The sequence below is a fragment of the Canis lupus genome, chromosome 6, assembly GCF_048164855.1.
Source record: "Canis lupus baileyi chromosome 6, mCanLup2.hap1, whole genome shotgun sequence".
In the NCBI taxonomy this organism is placed as follows: domain Eukaryota; kingdom Metazoa; phylum Chordata; class Mammalia; order Carnivora; family Canidae; genus Canis; species Canis lupus.
The window spans coordinates 51200049-51227569 of record NC_132843.1 but is presented as its reverse complement, the minus strand read 5'-3'; the positions used below and the strand labels follow the sequence as shown (position 1 = coordinate 51227569).

The 27521-nt window shown below is 46.9% G+C and overlaps 1 protein-coding gene and 1 long non-coding RNA gene across 3 annotated transcripts; one reads left to right on the top strand and one right to left on the bottom strand.

Annotated features, from left to right (window-relative positions):
* Nucleotides 1-22551, bottom strand: SFT2D2 (SFT2 domain containing 2). 2 transcript variants are annotated; one of them, XM_072830496.1, is made up of 9 exons: nt 22290-22551; nt 22080-22177; nt 15794-15880; nt 15465-15550; nt 11310-11391; nt 9882-9917; nt 9737-9795; nt 7792-7821; nt 1-5358 (listed from the first exon to the last, which is right to left on the bottom strand). In XM_072830496.1, the coding sequence occupies exons 1-9, from the start codon at nt 22363-22365 to the stop codon at nt 5319-5321; spliced, it is 594 nt and encodes a 197-aa protein (XP_072686597.1). In that variant the 5' UTR covers nt 22366-22551; the 3' UTR covers nt 1-5318. The 2 variants fall into 2 exon arrangements, with proteins under 2 accessions (XP_072686597.1, XP_072686598.1); XM_072830497.1 differs by lacking the exons at nt 22080-22177; nt 22290-22551 and adding an exon at nt 20724-20884.
* On the top strand, nt 19183-26057 carry LOC140635608 (uncharacterized). Its single transcript, XR_012032947.1, has 2 exons — nt 19183-20010; nt 22098-26057. It is a non-coding gene; the product is annotated as an uncharacterized lncRNA (long non-coding RNA).
* Nucleotides 26058-27521: the final 1464 nt, after the last annotated feature.

The following is a 27521-nucleotide window of genomic DNA, read 5'->3' as shown; positions in this document are numbered from 1 at the left end:
TTTATTAAAGATCAAAATGCTATCATTTATTGGAGAAGGAAACAAAAAGCAAAACAAGTAAAATTAAGAACAGGTCTTAATTTTAAGATTAAGGTAGGTCTATGATGTCTGGTGGAAAAAAACAGCTTAATTACCAGCAAAATTCTTTCTTTTCAAAATGCATCAGTAAAAAGAAAACATTTGTTGTATGAAAGAGAATATCCAGGTAGCAAAAGTAGCACATAAGAATATATTTTTAGATATAAAAAACTCAGTTCTGCAATCACCAGCATTCAAAATTGAGTTGAGTATCTTTATACAATTACAAAAATTGATTCATGTTTTAACAGTGTTTTAAAAGCTCATCTTATGAGAACAGGCACAATGTTCCGAAGGCATGTAAATTCTCCACGGGCTTTTAAACATCTTTATCCCCAACTTCACAATCAGAATTTACAAAAGCAGCAAAAGGAGAGGGTCGAGAGGATTTTTAATTTTTCCTTTCCTTGTTCAAGGTGGCTAAGTCAAGCAAACATAGTGAAAAAGGCAAAATAAACACTTCTCATAGCAGAAAGACCACAAGATTGAATGTAAACTAGGTTTCTTCTTTAGGATATTTTACAAACACATGATTAGCTTGTACTTAGAATAAGGCTCATTACCTGCAGTATGGAAAGTTCAACACACAGAGAACATTCTGCCCACATACCAGTCTTAATTTGGTCTTGAAGGATACCTCACAAGGTTGTTAAGCCCAGGCAGCCCATTTTTATCAGGGAATGTTTGTCCGTGACATATTATTGAGTTTTTTCATACTAACTATAGTAACATTACCTTGTTGTAAACACACACACCAGCATTAGGTGTTTATTACAAAGCTGTGGATTGACTTTTCATTTCAAATAGCCATGTCTGGTCCACAGGAGGACGATACTGCACCTGTCTGGTGAACTCACTCTTCTCTGCTTTCAGCTCATCCCATCCCACAGAAAAGGTTTTGTGCATTTCTAAGCCCATTATCAGCCCATCAGCTCCTGCTAGGAAGAATGGAATTTGGGGTCAACGTGCATTAACAAAGGCTCTGGGGCTCCCGTGTGCCTCACTGAGCTCCACTCACAAGCTCTAGTGTGAGATCTCTGCCCAGGCTTCGTGAGGCCTTTCTGCGCCACAGAAACCCGAGCAACCCACAACACAGCTTAAGTGCTCCAGAGACTCAAGAGGGAAGAGTTGGAAACAGACCAAAGTAGAACTAAATGGCCTATCTTGAGGGAATTGGGATCAAATTAACTGCACCACACTTACACTACAAATGCCCAAGATCTCAGAATTTCATATAATTTGTAAACTATGAATCAGGAGGCACTATAAAGTCACATGATTTAACCTCCCATCTGACTTTATAAATAAGAATTTCCAAAAAATCAAAAAATTCTAAATTCTTTTAATATCCTATCAAGACTTTCAATAGAAATCTGTAGTTAACTTCAGTCGTAGGTCTATGAGCTTCTTAAAAACTGCTATCTGCAAAAAAACTACAGTACCTCTTAAAACATCCCCCTAAAATCTTAAGTTTTAAAATAAACTATGCCAAAAACTGAGTAAACACAGAATTTTTTCATTTATTTCCTGAAAATGAGGGTCAAATTTTTAACCAGTTTGCAATCCTGCAGCTGACTTGAGTCAGATGTCTGAGGGAAGAGAAGGCAGGGCAGGCTGGTGTGGGCAGGCCACCCCACAGAGAAGGGAATGCACAGCCATGGGCTGAGTTCTGTTTCCCAATTCACTCACCCATGTGTCACACCGCCACACCTGTCGCTCTCGAGAACCGTCAAAAGCAGAAGCAGCCAAACCAGTATCTCCCACACCCTTTTTTTCAAGGTATGCCCCACTTCTTAATCATCTTTTCTAATGCAAGTATCCAAAAGTCATTTATTTAGATTCATTTCATGAATGTATTTGTTCATGAACAAGCAAACTTTGATTAGGGTGGGAGGGAGATGCAGTCAGGGGATAATCCCCAAAGTCCCTATACAAGAATGATGGAGAGAAGTTCTGAGCACTGAGATCACCAACCCAGTGGAAATGCTCCATGGGGAATGGTATCCCACCTTCCCAGGGAACCTCTGCCCTGGGCAGAGGCAGCCAGGGGCACAGCCATACACAGGATCTGGAAGCCAGAGTTGCCCACAAGTATGACTGGCAGAAGAGGAAACTGCTAGGTAATGAAATGGGTGGGAGAGAGCCACACAGCAGGCTCTGAGGGCCCAGAGAAGGCTGTCTGGGTGTGGGGATTAGCACGGCCCCAAAACAGTGCCCACAGAGGGAAGAGTGCTCAGGGCACTGCTCACATGCAGTTGGAGGGACCACCTCACCTCTAGGGAGCACACTTTGCCATGCAAGGGTCATCTCAATGATTCCTTTCATGCCAAAAATGCAATGACCTCTCCTTCCCTCAGCAGTAAACAGGTAGGATGGCAGGCAGGGGGAAGGAGGGAGGGAGGCAGGAAACAGAAACCACTGGCGGCCTGCAAGCCAGAGGATCTGAACCCTAATTCCCCACTCTCAACAAGGAGGGTTCTTGCAACAGCTCTGTTGCCTGGGAACAGCTTTCTACAGATTTCACATGGATTTCTCCCTCCCACTTTGCACCAGACAAAAACAAGTGTAGGGAAAACCAAAGGGTGAGGTGGCAGGAGGGAGATGCAGGAGTCCAGAAGACCCTGAATGAATGGCAGGACCATCCAAAGCTGCCCAGTGTTCTGACTGGAGCCGTCTGTGCAAACTGGCCACAGGCCTCACATTAGGGCAAAGCAGGCACTTTAACATGAGTACCACCGCCCTCTACTGGTGAGATCTGGAGAGACCCCTACCCTCTGCCTGTCTTCTGTAAGGGAAACAAGACCACCAGCCTGCAAAGTCACTGTGGATATTAAATGAAACCATGCCTGGCAACTCTACCGTGCTGGACATATAATGCTAGATACGTATTTCTTAGATAAATTAATGATCAGATACATTCACCTGTTACCTTCAAAGGTCATCGATTACTCTGGGACTAAGTATTAATACCTTCCTTTTACTGAGATATCATCCACGTACACTGGGCTCCAGGCTAAGCACCTGACACACACCCACTGACGGACAATGATCCAGCAGGAACTGTTATCTCTGGTATTTTTAAACAGAGAAGCCAGAGCTTATGTGACTGAGCCACAGCTCACACCCAGACCTGTGTGCAGTCGAAGCCCACATCCACTAACTACCACAACCCTGGTGACATCTCAAAAGGCATTTTGACCTCATGACCCACAAAGTCAAGTCCAGACACTGAAAAGAGCCATCAGCCTTCTAGTTACTCAGGCTGGCTGGAGTTCATAGAGACAGGCCAGCCTCACATCAGTTCTTAAAAGAAAGAGAACAATGGACACTCCTGAACTCCTTTGGGTCCCTTCCTAGAGTGCTTCCAAGATCTGAGTTATCTCCTGGAGGCGCGTCAGATGTGAAAAAACTCCACAAAACCAGACGGTAGCACATAATTTCCCTTCCTGGCTGAAGGCAGGTTAGGAACCTCGGGATAAGACCAGATGCCCTCCAGAGCCTAGAGAGGACCTGGTAAGCCTGGCTGCTCACTCTGCCCTATGGGACCTGCTCACACCTCCTCAGCTCAGAGGAAAAGGCTAGCCCATCTGAGGTCTCACCTGCAACAGGATAAAGAATTTAGCAACTGGCCACAAGCAAGGAGACAAGTGGGCCACACAGCCTTTGGTTTGGAAATTCCAAAGCAAGCACCCAAGTAGACGAGCTAGGCCTGGGTAAAGAACAGAAAAGCAACCCCAAAGAGACTTCATTGGCGGGCTTGCTTTAGAGGCTCTGCAATACCAAGAACTTTAGCAATCTAGATGGAGCACTTACGACAGGCAGCAAGGAAGAGCTAAAAGGGCACACAAATGAACAATGGAGATCCCACAGATGCAGCAGGAAGCCTCCCCAAAGGGCAAATGGGCAGAAGACAGCACAATGACATAAAGAGACTGGGACCAAGGAAGGCACAGGTTGGGCTAATGAGAACAGGTGAAATAGAGGACAGGCCTCCAGAGCTGCCCCTGGAAACACGGGGCCAGAGAGGAGACTGAAGCCAGGGAGCCCAGGCTCTCAGCCCAGCTCTGCCACCACTGTCGCTTTGGGGGAGCCCTCTAACCCCTCTGGGCCTGATTTCCATGACTGCCCAGCGAGATGACCATCAGCGCTTCATCCCAAGGTTCTTGTGAGGACTAGATGGGGTCCTGGGCACCAAGCAGCATGTGTGGTTAGACAGGGGCTGCAAGGGAACCACGCTACTGTCCATTGCCCCCTCCCCAGTGTTTGTATCTCGGGCACTGTTTCCAGGCCACTGGACAGGCATGCCTCCTACCTGTGGGCCCTGTCTTCCCACCCACTCTTCCCTGGCCCCATTCCGGAGATCGGAAAATAGAATCAGTTTAAAAGCAACATTTATAAATAATGAAAACAAGATAACAGTGGAAAGCAGCAAGATTTTCAGCTTCCGTGAGCTCTTGTGCAAGAGCAAACAGTGTCTGTTCTGTCCATGCACTGTCCCCAATCCAGTTCCAGGAGGTCATGAGAAAAGATATGTGAAGGGGGCGACAGAAAGAAAACCTCAAGAGAAAAAGAGCGTGCACAGAACACGTGTCCTGAAGAGGACACATTCCACCATCAGGTGTGGAATCCAAAGAACGAAGCCAACACCAGTTCAGATTTTAAAACAACACATTATCCTGTGCTATGTCACTCCACGACCAGGCTGTCCATGGGCTTGCATGCAGCTGTGAGGGGAGCAGAATCACGCACTCCCAGACTCCAGAGTAGAAGCACGTCCATGCTGGGTGAGGCGGGGTGGCGCTCTCCATGCTGAGGGCAAGTCCACAAAGCCCCTGATGATCCCAAAACTCTGTCCCTTGTTGCTGTACCCCTGCCACCTCTGACGGGGCTGCCTGTCATCACCTGGGAAGCACTGGCTCCCAAGGCTGATCTGTGGCTGCTTACTGAGGGTTTTATTTAGGAGATTTCAGTGGAATACCATCTAAAGAGGAAACAGGTGCGTAACAAATATTCTACTCCATAAGACACAGAACCCCTTTCATACCGTGCTACAGACATCTGGGTTTGGGAACACAACACTGCCTCTGAAAGCAATCCTCAAATGTTCAGATCACAAGCAACACATTGCTGCAAGAGAAAAGGCACGTGTCTGTAAGACAGAGGTTTAGAAGTTATTTACAGAACTGTCCACCAGCTTCCTTCCACAGCGCCTTCCAAAGTTTTGCACAACTGCCCATGTGTTATGCAAGACATACAGCAAAACACTTCTTCACAGCATCCCTAGGAGAAAAAAAATATAAAGATCAATGGGAGACCATCACCCCAAAGGCCCCTGCAGATTTCCTGGGTGCCCAGAGTAGCACCTAGCAGAGCAGAAAGCACCTAGACTATGGGGTCGACCTACCTGGCATCAAACACCAACTTCAACATCAGTAGTAGTATTGTGGGCAAGTCATTTGTCTTACTGAGTTCCAAATTCCTCATCTGTATAAGGGGATATCCCACTTACCCTAAAGACCAGTCGCAGGAACTAATACAGTGAATAGAGTAAGTATTAAATAACTGATAGCTACTCATGATAACCAAAAGGGAAGACCAGAAGAATGTAAAGATTATCAAAAACCAAGAATGTAGGATTATGCACCTTGAGGTCAACCAGAACCACCAGATGCACTGGACACATTAGATCCAACAGTTACTTGGGCCTTTCTTTCAGCAAACAGCAGAGACTTACTAAGTGACGGCTTTCCGGAGTTCCTGAGCACAAAAGATTCTTTCTACAGTGACTGAGCACTTGTTACCTTGCTGCGGCAGGCCTATCCCAGGAGCATACTCCTCAAGATGCAAGGAAAAAGTGTGTGCTCAATGAATTACTGTCCTATTCAGGCAAGCATGCCCATCTCCACACCACACATGGCTACGTGCTAGGGCTTCCCACCCCTGCTCTGTCCCTCTGCTCTCAGCTGTGCTTACAGGAAGGATATGGAAGTCACGAAGGGAGGGAGAGGTGAGTGAATGCATTTACATGGGCGGACACAGTGCTTTAATAGTAAGATAATTCTAGAGCACCATTTCTTAGGATATGCTCTGTACTGTAGTCCCAGGAGATACTCTGCACAAGAAAGGGTTTTACAGCCAAATAAGATCCCTCGTGGCAGCTAACAACACACATATTAAAGGACCTGGAAATTTGCGTAACAAGGAACCCATGTAATTTTGCTTAACCCTTTCCCAAGCTTATTTGACCATGGAACCCTGCTCTACTGTGTAACCACTATTCCTTGGAACACTGTGGAAAGGCTACTCCAGGGGAAGGTACAAACAGAACTGCAGGGCCTACCTCTAGGATCCTGGCCCACTACTTCAGCACATAAAACTCACTGCTACAGCAACCTTCTATCATTTGGTCCATCACTTGTACGTAAGCTCTGTAAATGCCAACCCAGGTCAAGTCTGCAGTCCTGAAGGATAGCGCCAAGCAGGCCCAGCTTCATGGGTCCAGAGCCACGTGCGGTTTCACTGGGTCCTGTACTTCAAAGGTTTCACACCTGGTTTAATGCTCTGTGGTTGCCATCTTGAAATTCTCAATCATTTTTTAATAAGGAGCCCACATTTACGTTTTGCACTGCGCCCTGAAAATTATGGAACTGGTCCGTGATTCAAATTGTTAGCAAACAGATAAATAGATCACTGGATGCTCAGGGATGATAGGTTCTGGCTTATTTCCCAAGACAGCACCACTGTACTCTTCTCAGACAAGCCACCATCCTCCCAAACTGGCTGGGTCAGCAGAGTAGTTCCTAACTGCTACCCCCCTAGAATCCATTCCCAAGCCACATGGCTGCCTTTATGTTGATGGGCTTGTGAACTTCTCATCTGATACTCCCCAGCATCTTCAAATCACTGTCAGAAGCAGAGTCGGAATGTATTAGAAGCAAGCCTGCTCTTTCTCCTCCCTTGCTCCCATGCGATTTCTCACGTTTTCAACCCAGCTAAAGAAAAGCTGCTTTTTAGCTACCAGGTAATGACAGAGATGTATGGAAATTAAACTGCTGCATGAGAGCAGAGTCAGGCAAAGATCACACGGCCAGTTCTGAGAGGCCAGCCCATCACTGAAAGTGACAATTAAAGGAGGTGTGGAGGCTGGAAGGGGCCTCTGGCAATGACCTGGCCCAGCCCACTCTGCTTATCCCTGAGTCCTCCCAGGCCACAAGGGTCCAGGGAGCTGCTCAAGGTCACACTGCTAATTAGGAAACTCTGGTCCTCTGAACCCTGGCCCTGACTTTCCCTTCATGAACTCTGCTGAAATATTCTCATCAATGGGGGTACTTCAAGTAAATGAGCTCAGATCCCTCCTTCCTCAGTGATACCAAAGTGACATTCACCTTTGAGACGATCTCCACAAAGCTACAAGTTCAAAGAGTGATTATGTGAACATACGCACTACCTATCACAGGAGAACATACACGCAACCAGAACTGGTGGTCCTGTGCCAATGCCCATCGTCCCTGTACCACAGAGGAGGGATGGAGGGGACCCTCAGCTTACTAAGCTGTAAAGAGGAATACAACATTTACCTATTTGTCTGAAAGAATTTTAGTAATGATAAAATAGTATGTGTTCTCTGAAAACACTCGAAACAAAAGGCCCTTTGCAAATATACTGTCATCCCCCAGTGACAGAAGTCACAGTCCTAAATACAGTTAGTCTTACCTTGCATAGGGTATGAAGGAAAGGCTGTACCTGCAATGAGAACACAGAAGAGACAAAATCAAATGGAGGGAGTCACCAGAAGGAATGACCCCTGAGCTGTGAGGGCACCTGCCCTGATTGGCCCAGACCCTGTCCCTCTCCTCAGCGTGCAGGATGCATGCACACATATGCACACTCGCACACACATGTGAACACACATGCCCTGCCATGCATGAAGGCAGGGGGGGTGTCATCGGTGGCCAGAGAAGAGCAAAAGGCCCATGTAGAGGCAACCCTGTGACCTCAGCTTCACAGGGCCACCCCACCAGCTTTAACCAAATGAGCCAGCAGATCCCACACATCTGGAAGGCACAGAGCCCTACTCTGAAACTACCAAATAAAACCCTGATCAGTTATATTCTAATATTTCACAAATCCTCAACAGAATATAACATCTATCTGACTGGGATAATTTTCTGTTCTCTCCTATAAATTTTAAAAGAAGAGAGAACAGAAAGGAAAAACCCTACTACCAACTACACTATGGATAAAAATATTAGCTGTGATCCTTCAAGAACCGAAGCCCAAAGATATCTTGGTGATCCCTGGTAGCTCAACGCCCTCACCCAAAGAAGGCCCACGAGGGAGGACACCACAACCCTAAAGGACCAGGCGTGATGTACCAGGCAGGTAGTAAGTTGGTCGGCCCTGAGAAAAACACAAAACAGTGTTGGAGGGGATATTGCCATTTGCTCAAGCCCATATAAACGCTAAACCTCTGAAAACTAGGTTCAAATTCAGTCTATAGGCATGAAAAGGCATGTACATATGGGTACCAATTGCATCCCCCTGGAAAAAACAAAATATAAATATAAGCCATCAAACTAGGCCTTTTGGTACCTACTCCCAAAACATGTGTGTCATTAAAAGCAGGCCAGTCTTTCTTCTTATACTCCCCACACACAGAACCTCATTTACTTGTGAGCACAGTACATTCCAAAAAGCATTTGGGAAGTTTCTTTATCCAAGAGTCCAAAATTACTAAAAGGGAGGGTGGGTGCTCAGCTTGTAGTCCAAAGACCCATTTCTGGGTCTTTTCTGTACCACCAAACAGGGATATAGTTGATCTTTGGAAGCTTTAAAACTTCCAGTCCTCTCTCCTTTCCACTAGAGAAAACATTTTTTTTCTGAAGCAGCACACATCTATGGAAACTGTTCAGGTCTCCTCCTCTGATAAACTCTGGAAGGATTATAGCAATGTCTCAGAAGCCATCAATTCTGGGTCTGCCAGCACTGCTCTCACTCTGATGTTGGACCGGTTTAGAAGGAACAGGAACCTATAACCCCACCCCTGGCCCCCAGGAACAAGGTCTCCAGCACCCCTTTCACTACACATGGCTCCTGAGCTACAACTCCCTCCCTGGTCTTGCCAACGGCCTCCAGCGCACACACGACCCTACCACCCACAGCCATGTGGTTTTGCCTTTCGTCATTCACCATCCCTCATCTCCTGCTGACAATTCCCTCTTTGTGCATCTGCTAAATGATCCATTCCATCACAAATGTAACTCATCGCTCCTTACCACTCGCCTTCCTCCTATCTGACTCACAAGCCTTGTTCTACTAGCCCCTGTAATACTTCATCATCTTTGTTCCTACCAGACAGAAGTGACTGAATAACAGTTATAATACCTCAAAATCAACCATGAGCTCTGCTAAAAACTACTGCAGCAGGCAAACAGCCTTCCCTGCCCACCTAAGACCACTAATGCCATCTATCGGCACTGGGCTGAGTCAACAGGATTTCACTCTGGAGTCTGATTTCACCGGCATCATTGAGAATTCTTAAATTGAAAAGTTTCTATGCTTTTCTAGCCTCCTACCCTACCCACACCACGTGGGATTTCATCTCCTTTGGCTGCGTTAGACAGGGACGTGGGCAGAGGGTATTTAAAACATCACTTACCACGTCAGGGCCAAGGACTGCAAGATACAGAAGATGAGTGCGAGCCCCTTGATATGCCACTGAAAGAACAACAGGTGGTTAGAGCGCAGGCTGTGATGGGAGGCACGCGCCACAAAGACTCAGGAAAATTAAAATACATACTTACCCAAAAGGCGGAACACAGGGTGAGTGCAAAACACAACTGGAGAGAGGGGAAGAACAATAATGAATACGATGACAACATGGAGGAAAATACTCTTAAGACTTCACCATTCTTGGCAAACTTAAAATCCTCACCCCACTGCAGTAACCAGATTCTGTGATGATCCCCACAACCAAAGGTATCCTTCCTTTCAAAGCACTGGACCCAGGTAAGCACCCATGTTTGGCAGAAGAGTTAAAAGTCCCAATGAAATGAAATCAGCCAAATAAGAACTGATGCAGAATAAAAAGAAATGAATCCTCTTTGACTTTCAAGTTTTCCCAAATTCTCTGCCCAGAAAATAAAATCACATCACTGGTCGGTCACCCTCATCGATCCATCTTTTCCTTCAAATGTACTAAAATAGGTAGAACATACACCTCTGTATTTTAACCCCCATCAAAAAACTTGTGTCTGGAGCAGAAAAGGCACGCAAGGACAAAGGGTAACATGAGACATCAGACAGTTGGTTATTTGTTTACATGTCACCTAACACCTTCTCTGAGTCCTTTCTTAGAAAGTTCTTTCTACAAGAGACTTGTCTGGACCATCCATATCCAGGACTGGCCGAGAACAACGGCACTTGAGCTGACGGTCACACCTGTCCTCACCTCTTCTATAACGTAGCTACCAATAAATATGTCCTAAAGATTTCCTCTGTGTCCAGTATTGTGTCCAAAGCTCCAAAAGGACATGTAATCAACAGCAAACATGGACACAGCCCTAGAGAACTTACCATTTGAACAAATGACATGGACAGAAATGAAACTAAAAATAAAAGTGCACTGATCAAGTCCCAGATGTTGCAATAAAGGTAACTGTAACAGAAGGCCAGTGAATGTGGTCTGGAATGATTTTGACAGCCACAAAGAAGACAGCAGCCCAAAGAGAAATGGGACGACACGCTGAAGGCACTGTTGCCCGAGCAGGGAACAGGTGTGACAGGCCATGAGGATAGCAGACCCGCATCAGAAAAATGGACAAAAACACACACAGTGGCACAGTCAGATAATGCTGAGACAAGAATGAGCTCCAGGACACCAGACGCCCACTCCAGAGTGGAGCCACTCTGAAGTACTTCCTCCAAGCTTTGCCCAGGTGGCTTCACCTGTCACCAGGAAGACGTCCCAGTTCTCTTGCCACCACATCTGTTCGGCTACTCTGACCAGCCCTCTGGGGGTACAGAGCTGCCAGGATACACCATCCAAAACACCAGGGGAATAATCATCAGACACAGAATTCTCCCTCTGCCACAGTGGTTACAGGCATTGGGCAGTACGTTAAGATGAAAGGATAAAGAAAAGAGGTTTTTAGGTTGAAGATGAAAAAAGATTCCATAGAGCAAAAATAAAAAGTCCTATCTCACAAGTGCAGCTGAAAGGCAGGCCTTACCAGCACCATGATGGTTGCAATCAAACGCGTCGGCTCAAACATTCGCTTCAGCTGCTTCATCGGCCCCATGAGGAAGACAGTGCTAAAAGGCAAACATACACAAGCCGTTCAGACCAGACCTGCACCAGGCACGCCCCGCTGCCTCTCCATCACCCCCCAGGATCACCCATGGTGATCACAGCAGCAAGAGCAGTCGACACCTGAGAAGTCCTTACTACATGCCAACTGCTACTGTTACAGGCCTTTTGCGCTTTCTTCTCATCTAATCCTTTAATAACCTGTGGCGGTGATGACACGAATCATCATACTTACTGTGCAGAAGAAGAAATTGAAGCCCCAAACGATCTGTTACCTACCCAGGAACCCCCAACTCCTCACGCTGGAAGTACATGGCGTCTGATTCCAGAACCACACCCAGAACCACGTTACAGGACCCCTCTAAGAGGTGCCTGCCACCTTGCCTCCTTCACCATCCACAAACCAAACCAAAAACTTGGGTAATTTTAAGATTTTATTTATTCATTCATCAGAGACACAAAGATAGAGGCAGAGACATAGGCAAAGGGAGAAGCAGGCTCCCCATGGGGAGCCCAATGCGGGACTCGATCCTGGGACCCCAGGATCATGACCTGAGCCAATGGCAACCACTGAGCCACCCAGGTGCCTCAAGACTCGGGTAATTTTAAAAAAGAAAAACCACACCTGACAGGTTCAGGTTGCTGATACTAAAAAGTAGAGCATTTCACTTTCTTTCATAGTCTCCAGAGAATAATTCTACTGATGGTATCACCTATTATTTGTTCAGTGTTTGCTAAATGCTAGATAGGACACACTTGACCTCATTTCATAGCCCAGTAACTCTGTGAGTTAGGTGTTATTACACTTATTTACTTGAGAGATGAGAAAAATGAAGCTCAGAAAGGTTAATTTACTTATCCACAGTCACAAAGCTAGGAGAGCCAGCATTCAAACCCACATCTACTAGATCCAAAGTGCCAAAAGACATCTAGTGATTTCCACGTGAATGGAATAATAAAATAAAAATAAAATAATAAGAGCAGACCCCCAGGCTGAACTCAAGCGTTGGGTCTCTCACGTCTCTAGATTCCTGGCAAAAGTGTGGCATCACTTTTGGCATCACCCCATGTGGCATCACCCCGGCAGTTGCCTGTAACAGCCAGCATTTAATATGAGCTACCAGGTATTTGGTAAAAACAAATTTAAAAAGTAAGTCCACCTCTCTTTAAAGCGCCATTAAGTTTCAACCTGAATTCATGGCCACACTCTTAGCTCAGGTATTTGAGCTGAGTGCACTCTTTACCCAACAGTGAACAAGAAGCAAGAGCCAAGGCTGCCCATAAAAATTAAATGTAGGGATCCCTGGGTGGCGCAGCGGTTTAGCGCCTGCCTTTGGCCCAGGGCGCAGTCCTGGAGACCTGGGATCGAATCCCACGTCAGGCTCCCGGTGCATGGAGCCTGCTTCTCCCTCTGCCTGTGTCTCTGCCTCTCTCTCTCTCTCTCTCTCTCTCTCTCTCTGTGCGACTATCATAAAAAAAAAAAAATTAAATGTAGCATATATACAAAAATATAACAGACTATAAGTAAAGCCATAAACTCCTAGACAGCATCCTGGAAATAACTGTTTGATCCCTTTATTACTTCTGTAAGCATTGCTACCAAGAGGCGATCCTATTAGGGTTTGCTAAATAGTTCTCTGCACTAACCAACACACTCCTGTATTTATACTCTATTTACAGACTCTACATTCAACCAACACTGTCTGCCCAAAGCAAAGCCCTCCAAAAGTTAGTATTTGAGACGGCTTTAGAGGCAAAATTAGACATCTCTGACAGCCAGCAATTTACTATCACAAGCATTCATAAAGTAAGCTTCTAGAAGGTAACTAGAGTTGTGTACTCAAACATCTGGTTAATATTTGCAGCCCAAAACAGAGCTAGGTTTGGGAACAATTACAAATAGGTAAAGCAGAGGTACAGCCCTTGTCAAGTGGCTCAGAGACTTGTAACAAAATCAGTGTAATAAAATGCTATCTGTGCTGTCATATAAATATATTGGGATATGCAGAGTCCCATAGGAAAGAAGAGGTCATTGATTCTGGGTGGGGGTGGGGAGAGGTAAGAGGAGACACTGAATAGAAATGGTGACTTCTGAGCCAAATCTTGACAAAGCAAGGATTCGCTTAATGGAGGGGGCAGGATACAAAGAGGAAGATGTAATGGGGCAGCACGTGAGGCAGAGAAATTAGCCCCAGAACTGACACAAGGACATTTGGGGGGATTCAAGAAGGTCAGCCTGGCTGGGGAGTGGGACTGGGTAAAGCCACATCTCAAAGGGCCTCTCCTGCATGCATGCACCTGCAGGGGGAATGGGTACCACTAAAGAAAGGGAGACAGGGCTACAACCAAACGGCTCTCTACAGGTCTGTAGGAAATGGCCTGGACAAGAATGAAGGAGGCAGAGAAGCTGGCAGAGGAACCCTGTAGTAGTTCAGGTGGGAAGCGATACAAGCCAGAGCGAAGAGCAGCTCAAGTGCCACCATCTCTAGGCAGCTCAGGTGCCTCCCACTCCCCAGGTCAGAGCATGACAGCCACCCCTCCCTGAGCAGTCTTTCTCCACCCCCTATTAGGTTATCAGTTCATCTATCTGTCCGCCTGCCTGGCTGCCCAGTAAGCTCCACTGCGGCAGGAAGCAAACCACACTTGTCTGTGAGTGCTCAGAGCCCAGCCCAGGGTGTGATCAAGGCTTACTCACTGAGCACGTGAGCCCAACAGTCAGGGACAACAGCCATGGAGACAAAGAGGAAGGAGCCATTAAGAGGTCAGCACCAAGCCATCGTGAGTAATAACAGGGTCCAGGGCTTTGACGCCCAGGACTCGGAGGCCATTCACTGACATACAAGGGAAAGGAGAAGGAAAGGAAGGGTCACAGAGTTCAGGTTCCAGGGGGCCAAGCAGGTAGAAGTCAGGCCAGCACTTCCGGCTGGGAACAGGACTGGTGCCATCAGCATACAAGTGTGGCTGAAGCGTGAATTGCACTTGACCTGGGATATCTGTGCACCTGCAGCATGCAAAATAGGCTGTCCACCTCCAGGGGGTACTCTGTTAGCTGCCCTGCCCTCATGAGCCAAGAGCCAGGTCTGAGATGGTCTTATCTGGACAGAATAATAATACATCACACCTGCAGCCTCTGGTGCGGTGAGCCTTTTAAAACCACCACTCAATCTCTGGCAGCTGCAGGCCAGAGTGCAGAGAGGATCGTGCTGTCAAGCCGGAAGAAATCATTCAACCACTGTGTGCCACGGTTCCCTCATATATAAAAATCACAATAAATTTATCCCAGGGGATTTCAAAAATAAACTAAGATAAAAAATATCAGGGTGGGGCGCCTGGGTGGCTCAGTCAGTTAAATGTCCGAAAACTTGATTTTGGTCATGATCTGAGGGTTGTGGGATCGAGCCCTGTGTCGGGATCCACACTAACCCCGGAGTCTGCTTGTCCCTCTCTTCTGCTCCTCCCCTATAAACCCCTCATGCGCTCATGCACAATCCCTCTCTCTCCCTCTCAAAAACAAGATTTTATTTATGTATTTATTTGAAAGAGAGCACAAGCAGGGGGAGAGACAGAAGGAGAAGCAGGCTCAGTGGGGAGTCCCAATGCAGTGTTAGATCCCAGGACCCCAAAATCATGACTCAAGCCAAAGTCAGATGCTTAAACAACTGAGCCACCCAGCCATCTCAAAATAAAATCTTTAAAAAATACATATATATGCTAAAATATTTTGAAGGGATAGGATATAAGATGTATGTTATTTTGGGGGGGATGTGATGTATTTTAACTACTACTCACCACATCCTTCGAACTATTAAAGCATCCTCCTGGGATACCTGGGTGGCTCAGGATATGATCCCAGGATTTGGGATCGAGTCCTGTATCGGGCTTCCTGCAAGGAGCCTGCTTCTCCCTCTACCTATGTCTCTGCCTCTCTCTGTTGAGTCTATCATGAATAAATAAATCTTTAAAAAATAAAATTTAAAAAAAATAAAGCATCCTCCTTCATCTTCCTTGAGCACAATCCACACCCATTGTCCCATCTAGTGATTGGCTATGGTTAGATTAAAAATAAATAAACAGTTACCTCCCAATTGATGCGATGTTACCAAAGGTATAAAACACTGCAAAGAGGTACAGTCCCTTCCTGGGCACCCAGAGCAGAAGAGTTCCCTGGAAGGTAAAGCACAGGGCGTTTGCACGGGGAGAAAGCCCTCCTGCCACAGCCATATAATCAAGGGTGGACAGAGACACCCACTCTCCCCTCCCACCGCCCTCAGCACCTCCCTTATCTCTCTCTCCCAGCCATGCTTCTCACAAAGAGCAAAAGAGAGAAGGAAGTGAACAACAGAGATGGAGGGAAGGAGGGACAGGGTGGGGAAAAGCTGAGGGGGGTGGGGGGGAGGAACATCTTACCAGTAGTGAGCAGACAATTCCTGCGGCAAAACACGCGATGAAGCCTTTTATTCTGGTACTCCAGCTTAATGAAGATGCCTCAACAACCTGAAATTTTTTAAAAACTGATTACATACATGTATATGCATATTTGAGCACCAAAAACAATGAGATTTAGTAGTGAGATGTAGTGTGTGAGTCTGTGCTGAGGAAGGCAGGAGCAAAGAATCCGACTCACTCACTCAGAGCTACAGGAGCCGAGTCATGGAATCCAGCTCCTTATCCATCCATGAATCTTCTCCAGCAGCGGCTAAGAGGTTACTGAGCTTCTAGATGAACATCCCCAGAGGTGGAAACTCTCCACCTGAAGCACAACCACTTCGCACACAGTAAGGCAAGACAGTAGGCCCTAGAGAAGCCAGAACCCTTGCCATAGCCGTGGCAGGACAAGGACAACTGCACAGGCACGACCCCCGCCAGGCAGGGGCCCGGCAAGCGGGGGCAAGACAGCAGACAGCAGCATCTCTGAGAGCCCAAAGGATTAACAGCTGTCATCTGTGCCAGGGCTTTCAGCTGAATCTATTCACTTCTGGCACCAGCCAAGTCACCCAAGTGGGAGACAAATCCTAGTTAATTCATTACTGCCCCACTCATCTGACTGTAATTAATCCCTCCCCAGAGCAAAGTTCAGAGGATGCCAAGATTTCCCAAAACAGCTCTGCTAAAACAGGGCAGCCTGCAAGTAGCCCCCACAAGTTTTTCCCCCATGTGTAGAGAACTTAGGCAAGAGACCTTCCTAGTCTGTCCACCTCATGAAAGGGGCCATGGCTGCTTCAAGCTGGGGACAGGCAGCTGCCACTGAGACTGCAGGTCCTGCCTAGCCAGCCAGTGTATTCACACAAGGCTCACCTTGTCTGGCCCCCCAGTCTCCATCCCGCAATGAGAGAAAGCTGCCAGAAAACACTCCCACCAGCTCAAGAAGGAAAGTGGTAGCAGAAGCTGCAAGGGCCGCTGGACCGGCAACTCCTTCAGCCTTGACTGTTCCCAGCTCAGGGACTGTTCTCAATCGTGTCTCCAAACTTCCTACCAAACTAGAAGCTTGAAGAGAAGGACTAGTGGCTCTCCCAGGGGTGGCCAGCATTGCTACAGAATGGCTTCATTTCTTCGGGAGAAAGGTAGTATTCAGGGCAGGTTATCAAAACAGCTTTTCCTCCAACTATATATAATCATATATTTTTGTTTCGTTTTAAGAAAGGGAGAGGGGGACAGACAGAAGGAGCAATAGAGGACCTTCAGCAGGCTCCACGCCTAGCACAGAGCCTGACACAGGGCTCGCTCTCACCACCCTGAGATCATAATATGAGCCAAAATCACAAGTCGGATGCCTCACCGACTAAGCTACCCAGGCGCGCCTCTATTCACACATATTTAAAGGGGGTTCATGACACTGCAATTCCCCATCACACACACAGCACTTGCAGAAGCATGTGGCACCAATGGACACTGCACAGAAAGGCACCACTGGGGATGGTAACACACAGTAGGAACAGGATATCGGGACCTCACAGATGGGCCACCTGCTTCCACGCTGAGGAAAACCCCTCCTCCAAAATGAGGTACATGATGCCCTGTCACCAGGCTGGACAGGCACCTGGACAATCAGGTCTGACTTCTAACATATTCAAGATGCCATCAAGAAGAAAATAAAATCAGAAGACACCACTCTTCCTACTCATGCAAGAAACAAAGAGCTTACTTTGCCAAGGTGGAAAGTAAGAACTGACCTGCGCACAGGGAGACAAGTGTGGCAACAGAACTGGATTAGATTCATGGCTCGAGCACTATTTGGCATCAGGAGGGATATTTTAAGAGGATAAACCATAAGGTTAAGTGTCAAGTTTGAGGTGGCCTTGGCATTTAGAGTACTAAAAGGTCTCAACAGGACAGTGAGATTCCAGTCCTCGTAAAGATCAAGCTGACACAAGGAAAAAGCAGTTCTGGTTTCTTCCTTCAGAAAGGAAAGTGACATGTTGATTCTACAAGTCCCTCAAGCTGAATTTCCATCCACACGTCATCCTACTTGGCAAAATGGGGGGAGAGGGACAGATAACTATTCATCCGTGTGCTTTCCCACCCAGAGTCACTGCAAGTCTTTTACACGCTTGGTCACAGCAAGAGGAAAGTGCTGTTCCACTTCTTCCAACTGGTCTCAGTGAGAGCTAAGCACTCCTTTTCGCCAATTTACAAAAATGAACTCAGTTGATAGAAAATGCCTCTCTAAATTCGTGGCTGCTGGAAACTGTGCTGGGGCACTTTCTGGAAATTAGAGAGGCTAAAATAGTACCTGGATAGAATTTGCAGGCAATCTGCACACAAGCTGTCTGATTGGAGGTTAGGAACAAAGGTCCCTTTGACTCTGGGATGTAGAGAGAAGAAAGGTTCTTGCCAAAATGAAGGAAAGCTAAGAACTGTTTGAGGAAAGAGGGCTGATAACCAGAAGAAGGTGAGAAAGGAATCTGCTTCATTCCCGGACTTTCAAACCAGATCCCACTCATTCCTTCCTCATCCCTGGAATTCTTTATGGCAAAAATAAAACCTATACTTTTAAAAATAAGCCCACTAAAACTAAAGGTTGAAGGCGTATTTATGATGGTGAGGTATCAATTAAAAACCTCGTCATAAGGCTCTTCGTAATGAAGCACTGCCAAGCAGTTTTTATACCTAGTTTCCTGTGTAGGAGAAACTGAACTAGTCATGCTTTTATTGTTCACATTAAAAGAATAAAAATTTGAAAAGCACTCATTTATGGTGCCTTCTGACAACTGCAATAATTTTATTTGAAGAGCCTGTAGGCCACGTAGCCCAGCTTACAAAACAGAAATTTCAGCACACAGTTCTCCAGCTTTGCCAACTTCAAGCCATGGGAAATGTGAGACAATCGAATCAATACCAACAATTTAAAGGAAGCCCAAATTAGTAAAAATCAAGCCAAAAACAATCCTGAAAATGAGTTCAGCCAGCTACAAAATGTTTCCCAGGAGTCTGGGACTCAGGAAATGGCTACATTGATGTATGTAAACTGGAAATCACACCTGGAAAGAGGAAATAGACAACACTACTTCAGAACAAGAGAGCAGCACCCACTCTTTTTTTAAATAGATTTAAGAGGTGGCTGAGCTTACAACACTTTAAAGCCCTTCACTATGTCCAACACAGGCATGAACCATTTTAGGTTAAAAAAAAAAAAAACTCAGCATTTATATTTTCAGTCTGTACTAATCACTCATTCTTAAGGGTCTGCTTCATGATTATTTTCTAAATATATAATATCTGCATCATCTGTCAACACTCCTCCCCCAAGCGTCTTCAGGATGATAAAGTGTCTCCTTCTTGAACCCTAGCTGCTCATAAAAGCGTGATGAATGACAGTCCACAGGGCATAATGCTTTCAGATACAAATGACTGTCAACTACCGAGTTCTCTTAGGCTGGGCCTGGGGTTTGACTTCACAGTTCATAACAGAAGCCAGAAACCAAAACCAAAACAATTCATGAAATTACTCCTGAGCCTTGACCAATTAATAAAGGCAACCAATTACAAAAGAACCCACAGAGCTGTTTTGAAATGTTAAAAAAAAAAAAAAAAAAGATAAACTCCAATTCCTGTAATACTCAGTTCAGTTCTTATAGCGTTACTTCTTCAAGATGAAGATTCAGAGAGTAAGCTTCTGAGTTCTAAGATTTCACGGAGGAGGTGAAGGTAGCAGCGTCACACAAAATGCAGAAGAAATCAGCAACGGCAAAAGCGGGTGAAAGCAGTTGGCTGAGAACAAACCACGAGAGACACCGATTCAGGTTAGAAGGAAAACATGGGCTTCGAGCTGAAGGAAGCCTTAACGTTTCAAACGTTCAACACCTTCAGTTTATATCTGGGAAACCTGGGGCCCATGGAACGCACACCCCAAAGTAAAATGTCATTTTGTCATCCAGAAAGGAAAACAAACACAAAGGCGAAAAAAAGCACTGGAAATAGGAAGTGAACATTCGGCGTGGCTCTAGAACACAGGGCCCGAGTGCCCAGGTTCCAGGTGGGCCCCGGCCCTCTCTCGCAGCAGGCCCACAAACGCGCGGGCAGTACCTCCCGGTCCCGGGCAGACGGCGGGCTCAGGGGAACCAGAGCGGGCCCTGCCCTCCAGGAGTTCCCGGTTCGGCGGCGGAGACGCGTCACAACGACAACAGGTGCCCAAGGTCGGGCGGGAGTGTCACAGCCACAGCTAAGCGCCGCCGGAGCGGGCAGCGGGCAGGGGAAGCTGCAGCCCCCCGCCCGGCCCAGGCTACCTACCGGGACGCGGGCCCCCTCCGCCAGGCTGCCGTTCCCGGGGCGGCGCCGCCCTCCGGAGTGGGCCGCTCGGGCGGGGACCGCAGAGGGGCGCGGGGCAGCACCGCCCGGGGCGCAGGGCCGGGAGCGCGGCACCTGCGAGAGGAGCCGGGAGGACCCGCGGGGGGGCGCACGGGGAGGACCGCGGGGGGGGGGGCGGCGCACGGGGAGGACCCGCGGGGGCGGGGGGGCGCACGGGGAGGACCGCGGGGGGGGGGCGCACGGGGAGGACCCGCGGGGGGGGGCACGGGGAGGACCGCGGGGAGGGCGCACGGGGAGGACCCGCGGGGAGGGCGCACGGGGAGGACCCGCGGGGGTGGCGCGCACGGGGAGGACCCGCGGGGGGGGGGCACGGGGAGGACCCGCGGGGAGGGCGCACGGGGAGGACCCGCGTGGGGGGGGCACGGGGAGGACCCCCGGGGGGGGGCGCACGGGGAGGACCCGCGGGGGGGGGCACGGGGGGGCGCACGGGGAGGGTGCACGGGGGTGGGTGGCGCACGGGGACCGCGCCGCTTTCCAGGAAAAGCCTGGAAGCCCCGCCCGGTTCCCGCGGGCCCGCAGCCAGCGCGCTCACCTCGGCCAGGCCGCCCCGGTCCTCGGTGTCCTGGCCGCTCAGCACCTTCTTCAGCTTGTCCATCCCGGGCCGGGTCCGCACGGCGCAGCCCCGCTCGGCCGCCTGTTGCGCCTGTCGCGCCCGCGGAGTCGGCGGCTCTTCCGGGTGCCCGGGCCGCCCCCGCCGCCGCCCGCCAACCACGGCGCGCCCCGCCCAGGTACCTGCCCACCTGGCGGCCGCCCGCGCAGGCGCCCAGCGGCTCCCGGGCCGACTGCGGGGGGGGGGGGGGGGGGGGGCGGGATCGGCCCCGGGGTCGGCCCCGCCTGGAGCTGCTCCCGCGCCGAGGTCCAAGCCGGACACGCCCCCTTCCCGGCCCTTCGGGGCTCGGTCCACCCACGCTGCGTCCCTTCCAGGCGTCGGAGTGTTTTTCTCCTTAACGTTGCCGCACAGCCTGCTCTAGATTGAACTTACTCCAGGTGGCTTCCAGGGAAACGATTTATTTTTAAATCACTTGTGACTTAGTCTAGACCGAGCTACTGTGATCCCAACTGAAAACGCTGCTAGAGGTGTGATCTGGGCAAAAACTTGAAGAACTTGGGTGAGGGCGTGGGGAAAGGCCTAGTAGCCTGCGGAGCTGCGCTGGAACCGGCTCCTGCGCCGATGGTCCCCCGCGGGAGAATCCGGGTGGCCCGCGTAGCCCCGGACAGGCCCCGGACAGGCAGCACGCAGGCTCGCATCTCATCTCGGGCCGCTGCCCGGGAATGCCTGGGAAGCTAACTTCAAGATTAGCTCGGCTCAGAAAAGCAAATCCACAGTGAGGCTGCCGGGAGCACACGCTGGAGAATCTGCCCCGCTGCTGGCCCCCAACAACCCCCCCCCCAACACACACACACACACACACACACACACATACAACACTAGTGAAAGAGTAGGAATGTGTGTCTGGGTGGAGAGAATTGAGATGTTACCAAGCACTTGGTCCTGTTAAGAATTATAAATCAGGCAAAGGGATTTGCTCGGGACCCTATTCAAGTCACTCAGATGGCTGTAGTTACACCCCTTAACGTGATTTCATCTGTATGGAGACTCAAACCTGCTTAGGCATAATTCTAGTTTACATCTCAGATCTCCAATAACAAATGCTGTTGTGGGGATCCCTGGGTGGCGCAGCGGTTTGGCGCCTGCCTTTGGCCCAGGGCGTGATCCTGGAGACCCGGGATCGAATCCCACGTCGGGCTCCCGGTGCATGGAGCCTGCTTCTCCCTCTGCCTGTGTCTCTGCCTCTCTCTCTCTCTCTCTCTCTCTCTCTCTCTCTGATGACTATCATGAATAAATTTTTTTAAAAAATGCTGTTGTGTTTTCCCTGTTGATCCTTACCCCCCTTGTTCCACTCAGGTAAATTCCGACACATCCTTCGAGACTCCTCAAATACTCAGGCAGAGTGGGAAGTTCATCCATCGTGAAGTTAGGAAGATCTGGGAGTTGGAACGATATAACCATCGCTTACCAGCAATGTGGCATTGAACAAGTTCCTTAACCTTTCTGGTCCTCAATATTCTCGTCTGTAAAATGGACATGAATGAGTACCTCTGAAAGTTTTTGTGCAAAGTACACGTGGCGGTGTGCAGGGAGAGCCTGGAATGCGGTAGGCATCCTGTGGCATCTAATGGAAGCCAGTTCTACTCTGCTATCTCCTCTGAAGCCTTCTCCAGCTCAGCCCACACTGACACGGCAGTTGCTCCATCCTCTGTGCTCCCACCACATTTTAAATCTCACACTATTACCGTTATTCATGTTCAAGCGTCTCCTTGTGAGGTCCTCACAGTTCCACGCATTCTTTATCCTGACAATCCAGAAAAGCACCTAGAAAATAGTGCTCAGTAAATATCATTAAGTGAAAGAAGGAAGGAGGGAAGGAGAAACTTCGTGAATGCTTTTGCAGTTGTGTGAATTGTAACAGATTGGCAGGAAGGGCAACACTTAGAAAACAAATCCACCTGTCATATCCTTCCACTGAGGCACCTTGAATGCAATAGATGCTTATATAACAGCATGCTGTTTCCTGGCAGCACCAAGTCTCCATTTTTCTGTTTCTCTAATATAAAATTCCAGAGGTACTCCCAAAAATTAGTGCAGAAATTGCAACGGTTCACAGAGGCTAAGAAATATTTTTCATTATTAAACACTTCATATTACTCTCTAATGTGTATATATGTACGTCTAGGTATAACATACATGGAATATGGGACTAATTCAAAGACATGGAAACAAATAGCTTTTTCATAATAACATTTAAAAAGATTTCATTACATTTTCAAAGTCAAAAATTTTAACTGTAAATACTTAAAATTTAATTTTTAACATGTTAATTATAAATTATATTTCTTTCCTTTAACTTTTGTGGATGATTTTTAATATTTTAGAAAAATAGCTCTTGAAAACTTAAAAAATAGCTTTGGGGGCACCTGAGTGGCTCAGTCGGTTAAGCCTCTGCCTTCAGCTCAGGTCATGATCCTGGGTCCTGGGATGCAGCCCTGAGTCAGACTCCCTGCTCAATGGGCAGCCTGCTTCTCTCTCTCCCCTGCTCATTCTCTCTCTCTCAAATAAATAAAATCTTTTTTAAAAAAATAGCTTTTGGGGCACCTGGGTGGCTCAGTGGTTGAGCGTCTGCCTTCTGCTCAGGGCGTGATCCAGAGGTCCAGCATCAGGTTCAGCATCAGGCTCTCTGCAGGAACCCTGCTTCTCCCTCTGCCTATATCTCTGCTTCTCTCTGTGTGTCTCTCATTAAAAAATAAATAGGGCAGCCCTGGTGGTGCAGCGGTTTAGCACCACCTGCAGCCCAGGGCGTGATCCTGGAGGCCTGTGATCGAGTCCCAGGTTGGGCTCCCTGCATGGAGCCCGCTTCTCCCTCTGCCTGTCTCTCTCTCTCTGAATGAATGAATAAATAAATAAATAAATCTTTAAAAAAAATAAAATATTTTTAAAAAATAAATCATAGCTTTTATTTTGAAATTGAATTTATATTACTATAATATAGTCTAATTTGGTAATAACAATTGATATTTGTCATCTTTGATATTTTTCCAATTTTTAGTCATATAAAAGCCATACTTATCTGTCAATGTAGGAGGATCAAACATAATTTATTGAACAACTGATTAGCTTGATTTACAGCTTTTAAGGATTTAGGCATCTGACATAGGGGCTCCCATTTTTTCTGTTTCCCAGGCCTGGTCAAAGAACTTGGGTTGCCTAGGTGAAAATGTTAGCTTAGTTCTAGATGTAAAAAGACATGTTTCCAAATAGGAGAAAATCAAGCCTGCCACCAAAGCATCAGTGAACAGATTTTCTGTTTAGTGGTGATGAAATTACCAGAGCAGGAGATTTACAGACCCTGTAGCCCAGGCAGCTGTGTCTATAGCAGAGCTCTTAATGCAGGCTCTCTCAGCCTGATGTGGAAGGGAGAGGCAGCTCTACATGAGGCAGGATGCGAGCGTGTGTGGACCTTACTGCAGGGAAAGCCTGGTTCTGGTCCCTTTTCCCTGGGAGATCACTCCAGGTCCCCTCTCCAGGGCAGCCTCCCTGTCTCCCCACTGACTTAGCCTCACATAGTCATTCATTCCTTCCACGTTGATTGAGCACCTACTGAATACCTGGCACAATACCAGATGTTTGACATGCAGATGTAGAACTAAACGGACATTATCCCTGCCTTCAAGGAACGTTAGAGACCAACCTCCTTTCCTGCTGGAAAGAGGAGGGAAGCACTTTGAGTTGTTCTCGGGACTAGAAGAGGAAAGGAGACAAAATATTAGGATTTGCACTGGAGCCAATTTTACTAGTTCTGCAGCTATGCTAGTAGTTATATAATGTCTGAGGAACATTACACGTGACCATCTTAAAACTTTCTCTTTCTCTTGTTCTCAAGGTTGCAAATTCATTCTTTTAGTCTGTCTGTAATTCGCTTGGAAAACATTTATTGAATGTTATGTGCCAATGAAGAAATATTCAGTTTCTGCTGTCAAGGTGGATAAAGTCAAAAATGCCAGTCTGTGGTGAGGTTTGACCATTTTATCAGGGAAATGAAAAAAGACTAAAATAATGCCACAGTACCTACATGGCACAGATAGATGAATGCTTAGGAAATATTTAATATGATGTATATGACAAGCTGTAATGCATGCGTGTTGATATAATATGCACATGTGGGAAGAATTGTTCTTTTTTCTGTAAAATCTGTTGATTTTCTGGAATGATAATGATAGGAAAATGTAGGGTTTTCTTTTCATATTCTTAGCATAATAAATATTTTCGTCTTCCATAACTCTGTTCATGTGCCTTGCCCTGATACCTCTGTGAGCTGCATACATAGTATGGTAAAATGTCAAAGTATTAGTTGTTACGTTGTGAAAACTACATCTGTGAAGTCCATAAGTCTGAGAAGCAGTGGTCCCGTGAGCCCGTCTCAACAACCAGTTCTTTAGCTTCCTTTCTTTTTCCCAAACCTAGAATGGGTATTTCTCAAGGCTGAGTTGTCTACCCTCTATTTTCTCTCTTTACACACTCACCTTTGGAAAGCTTATTCCTTCCAGGGTTTCAACAACAACACATTTCTCCAGGCCTTTACACCTTACAAAATCCTTTAGACCTTTATCCTCAGGCATCAGAGGACATGTGTTTAAATTCTAGACTTCTCCATTTATTAGTGACCGTGGAAAAGTTATTTAATCTTTCTAACACTTGTTTTTTTTCATTTGTAAAAGGAGAATATTAGTAATACCTGCTCATAGAGTCTTACCGGAAGTGAATGAGATAATGAGTATAAAATGCATAGCATATCTTTTCAACAAATGATGCTGGGACAGCTGAAGATTCATGTAAGACAGAATGACACTGAACCGCTTTCCTACACCATAAGCAAATATACATCAACTGATGAATGGATAAACAAAGTGTGGTAATTCCATACAATGAAATATTATTCTTCAATAAAAAGGAAAGGAATAATGACAATTGTTACAACATGGATGAACCTTGAAAACATTGTGCTAAAGGAGAGAAGCCACACATAAAAGACCACATATCGTATGATTTCATCTGTATGAGATGCCCATAATGGGCAAATCCAGAGACAAGAAGAAAATGTGGTTTCCACCGTTTGGGGGCAGAGGAGCATGGGAAGTGATAGCTAGTGGGTAAAGGGTTTCTTCTGGGGTGGTAAAATGTTCTAAAATCGATTATGATGACGGTTGCATAACTCTGAAAAATACTAAAAAACATTAAATTGTACACTTTAAATGAGTGAATTTTATGGTATATAAATTGTATCACACAATAAAAGCTGCTTAAAAATGCTTTGCACAGTGTCTTTCCCAATATTTCCCAATCCATGAATGTTCCTTATTATATAATATAACAGGACTCCACTCTTATTTTTCCCTAAATGTATCAAAGTTCGAAACCAAAATATCAGACTCCTGATTTATCTATATATTGGCCCATGTGCAAGTGACTCATTGTTACATTGTTTATAATACCCAAAGATTGGAAACAACCTAAAAGTCCATCAGGGAAAAATGGTTACATAAATTATGGTATATCCATTCACAAGAATACAAAACAGTCATTAAAGAAGAAGGAGGAAGCTCTTTATATGTTGATATGGAATTATGTCCAAGATATATTGTTAGGAGAAAAAAAAAATCAGACCTAAAGAGATAAGTAGATGACAGAGAGAATGTGTGTAGACATATCTACATTTACTTATATTTGCATAAACTGTATCTGGAAGGATAGAAAAACAAAAAGAATAAACAAACAAAAACTACTGAGGTCACTCTTTACCTCCAGGAGAAAGATTAGGTGACCATGGAGCAGAGAATTTTTCACTGCGTATCTACTGACTTTTCAATTATGTACCTTGTGAATCTACCTGCTATTCAAAATAAATATAGACACAAAAAGTTACATATTACGTGATGCTATTTATATGAAATATCCAGAACAGATGAATCTATGGAAACAGAAAGCAGATTGGTGGTTGCTAGGGGCTATAGGGAGAGGAGGACTGGGGAGACACTGGTCAAGGAGATGAAAATATTTTGGAACAAGATAGAGGTGGTTATTGCACAGTATTGTGAACGCACTAAATACAACTGAATTGTTCACTTTGAAAAGGTTAATTTTGTGTTATGTACATTTCGCCTCAAAAGATTATTTTTAAAAGAGGGTAAGGAAAGGAAAAGAGGGAGAAAAAGACAGGAAAGGGAGGGAGGGAGTGGCCAAGAGGGTGTAGAAGTTCCATCCCAGAGCAGCAGCTAGCCTGGGGGGTTTTGAACAAACAGGTTCTATGCAGAGGCCCGAGCTGAGTAAGGAACTGAGGGAAGAGACAGTTGTCATAGTGATGGAGATTAGGAGTGAGAAGACCAGGTACTGGGATGGGCACCAGAGCAGATAGGTGGGTGCTCCCCTCTGATGTCCAGGGCCTGTATTTCAACTAGGGGCTCCTTCACCCACCACCGCCATCCCCATGCCATGGCCATGGAAGGATCCTTCCCCCACCCACCCCTCCTCAGAGCCCCCCTTCAAGGACTTGAACACTCAGCTGCCCCCAGCCCCTCCTGCATCTGCAGCCACTCCCATCCAGTTGCCTACAAGGCTCTGTAGCCCCCTCATGGCCAGGCAGCCTCTTCTTTTAACAGTCAGCACAGAAGGCTGATTATTCTCCCAGGACAGTAGGGGTAGAGCCTGGTCTTCTTCAGGGACCCCCAGAACTTCCAGTCTCCACAAACATCTGGTAACTCGCTCCTCCTAAGACAC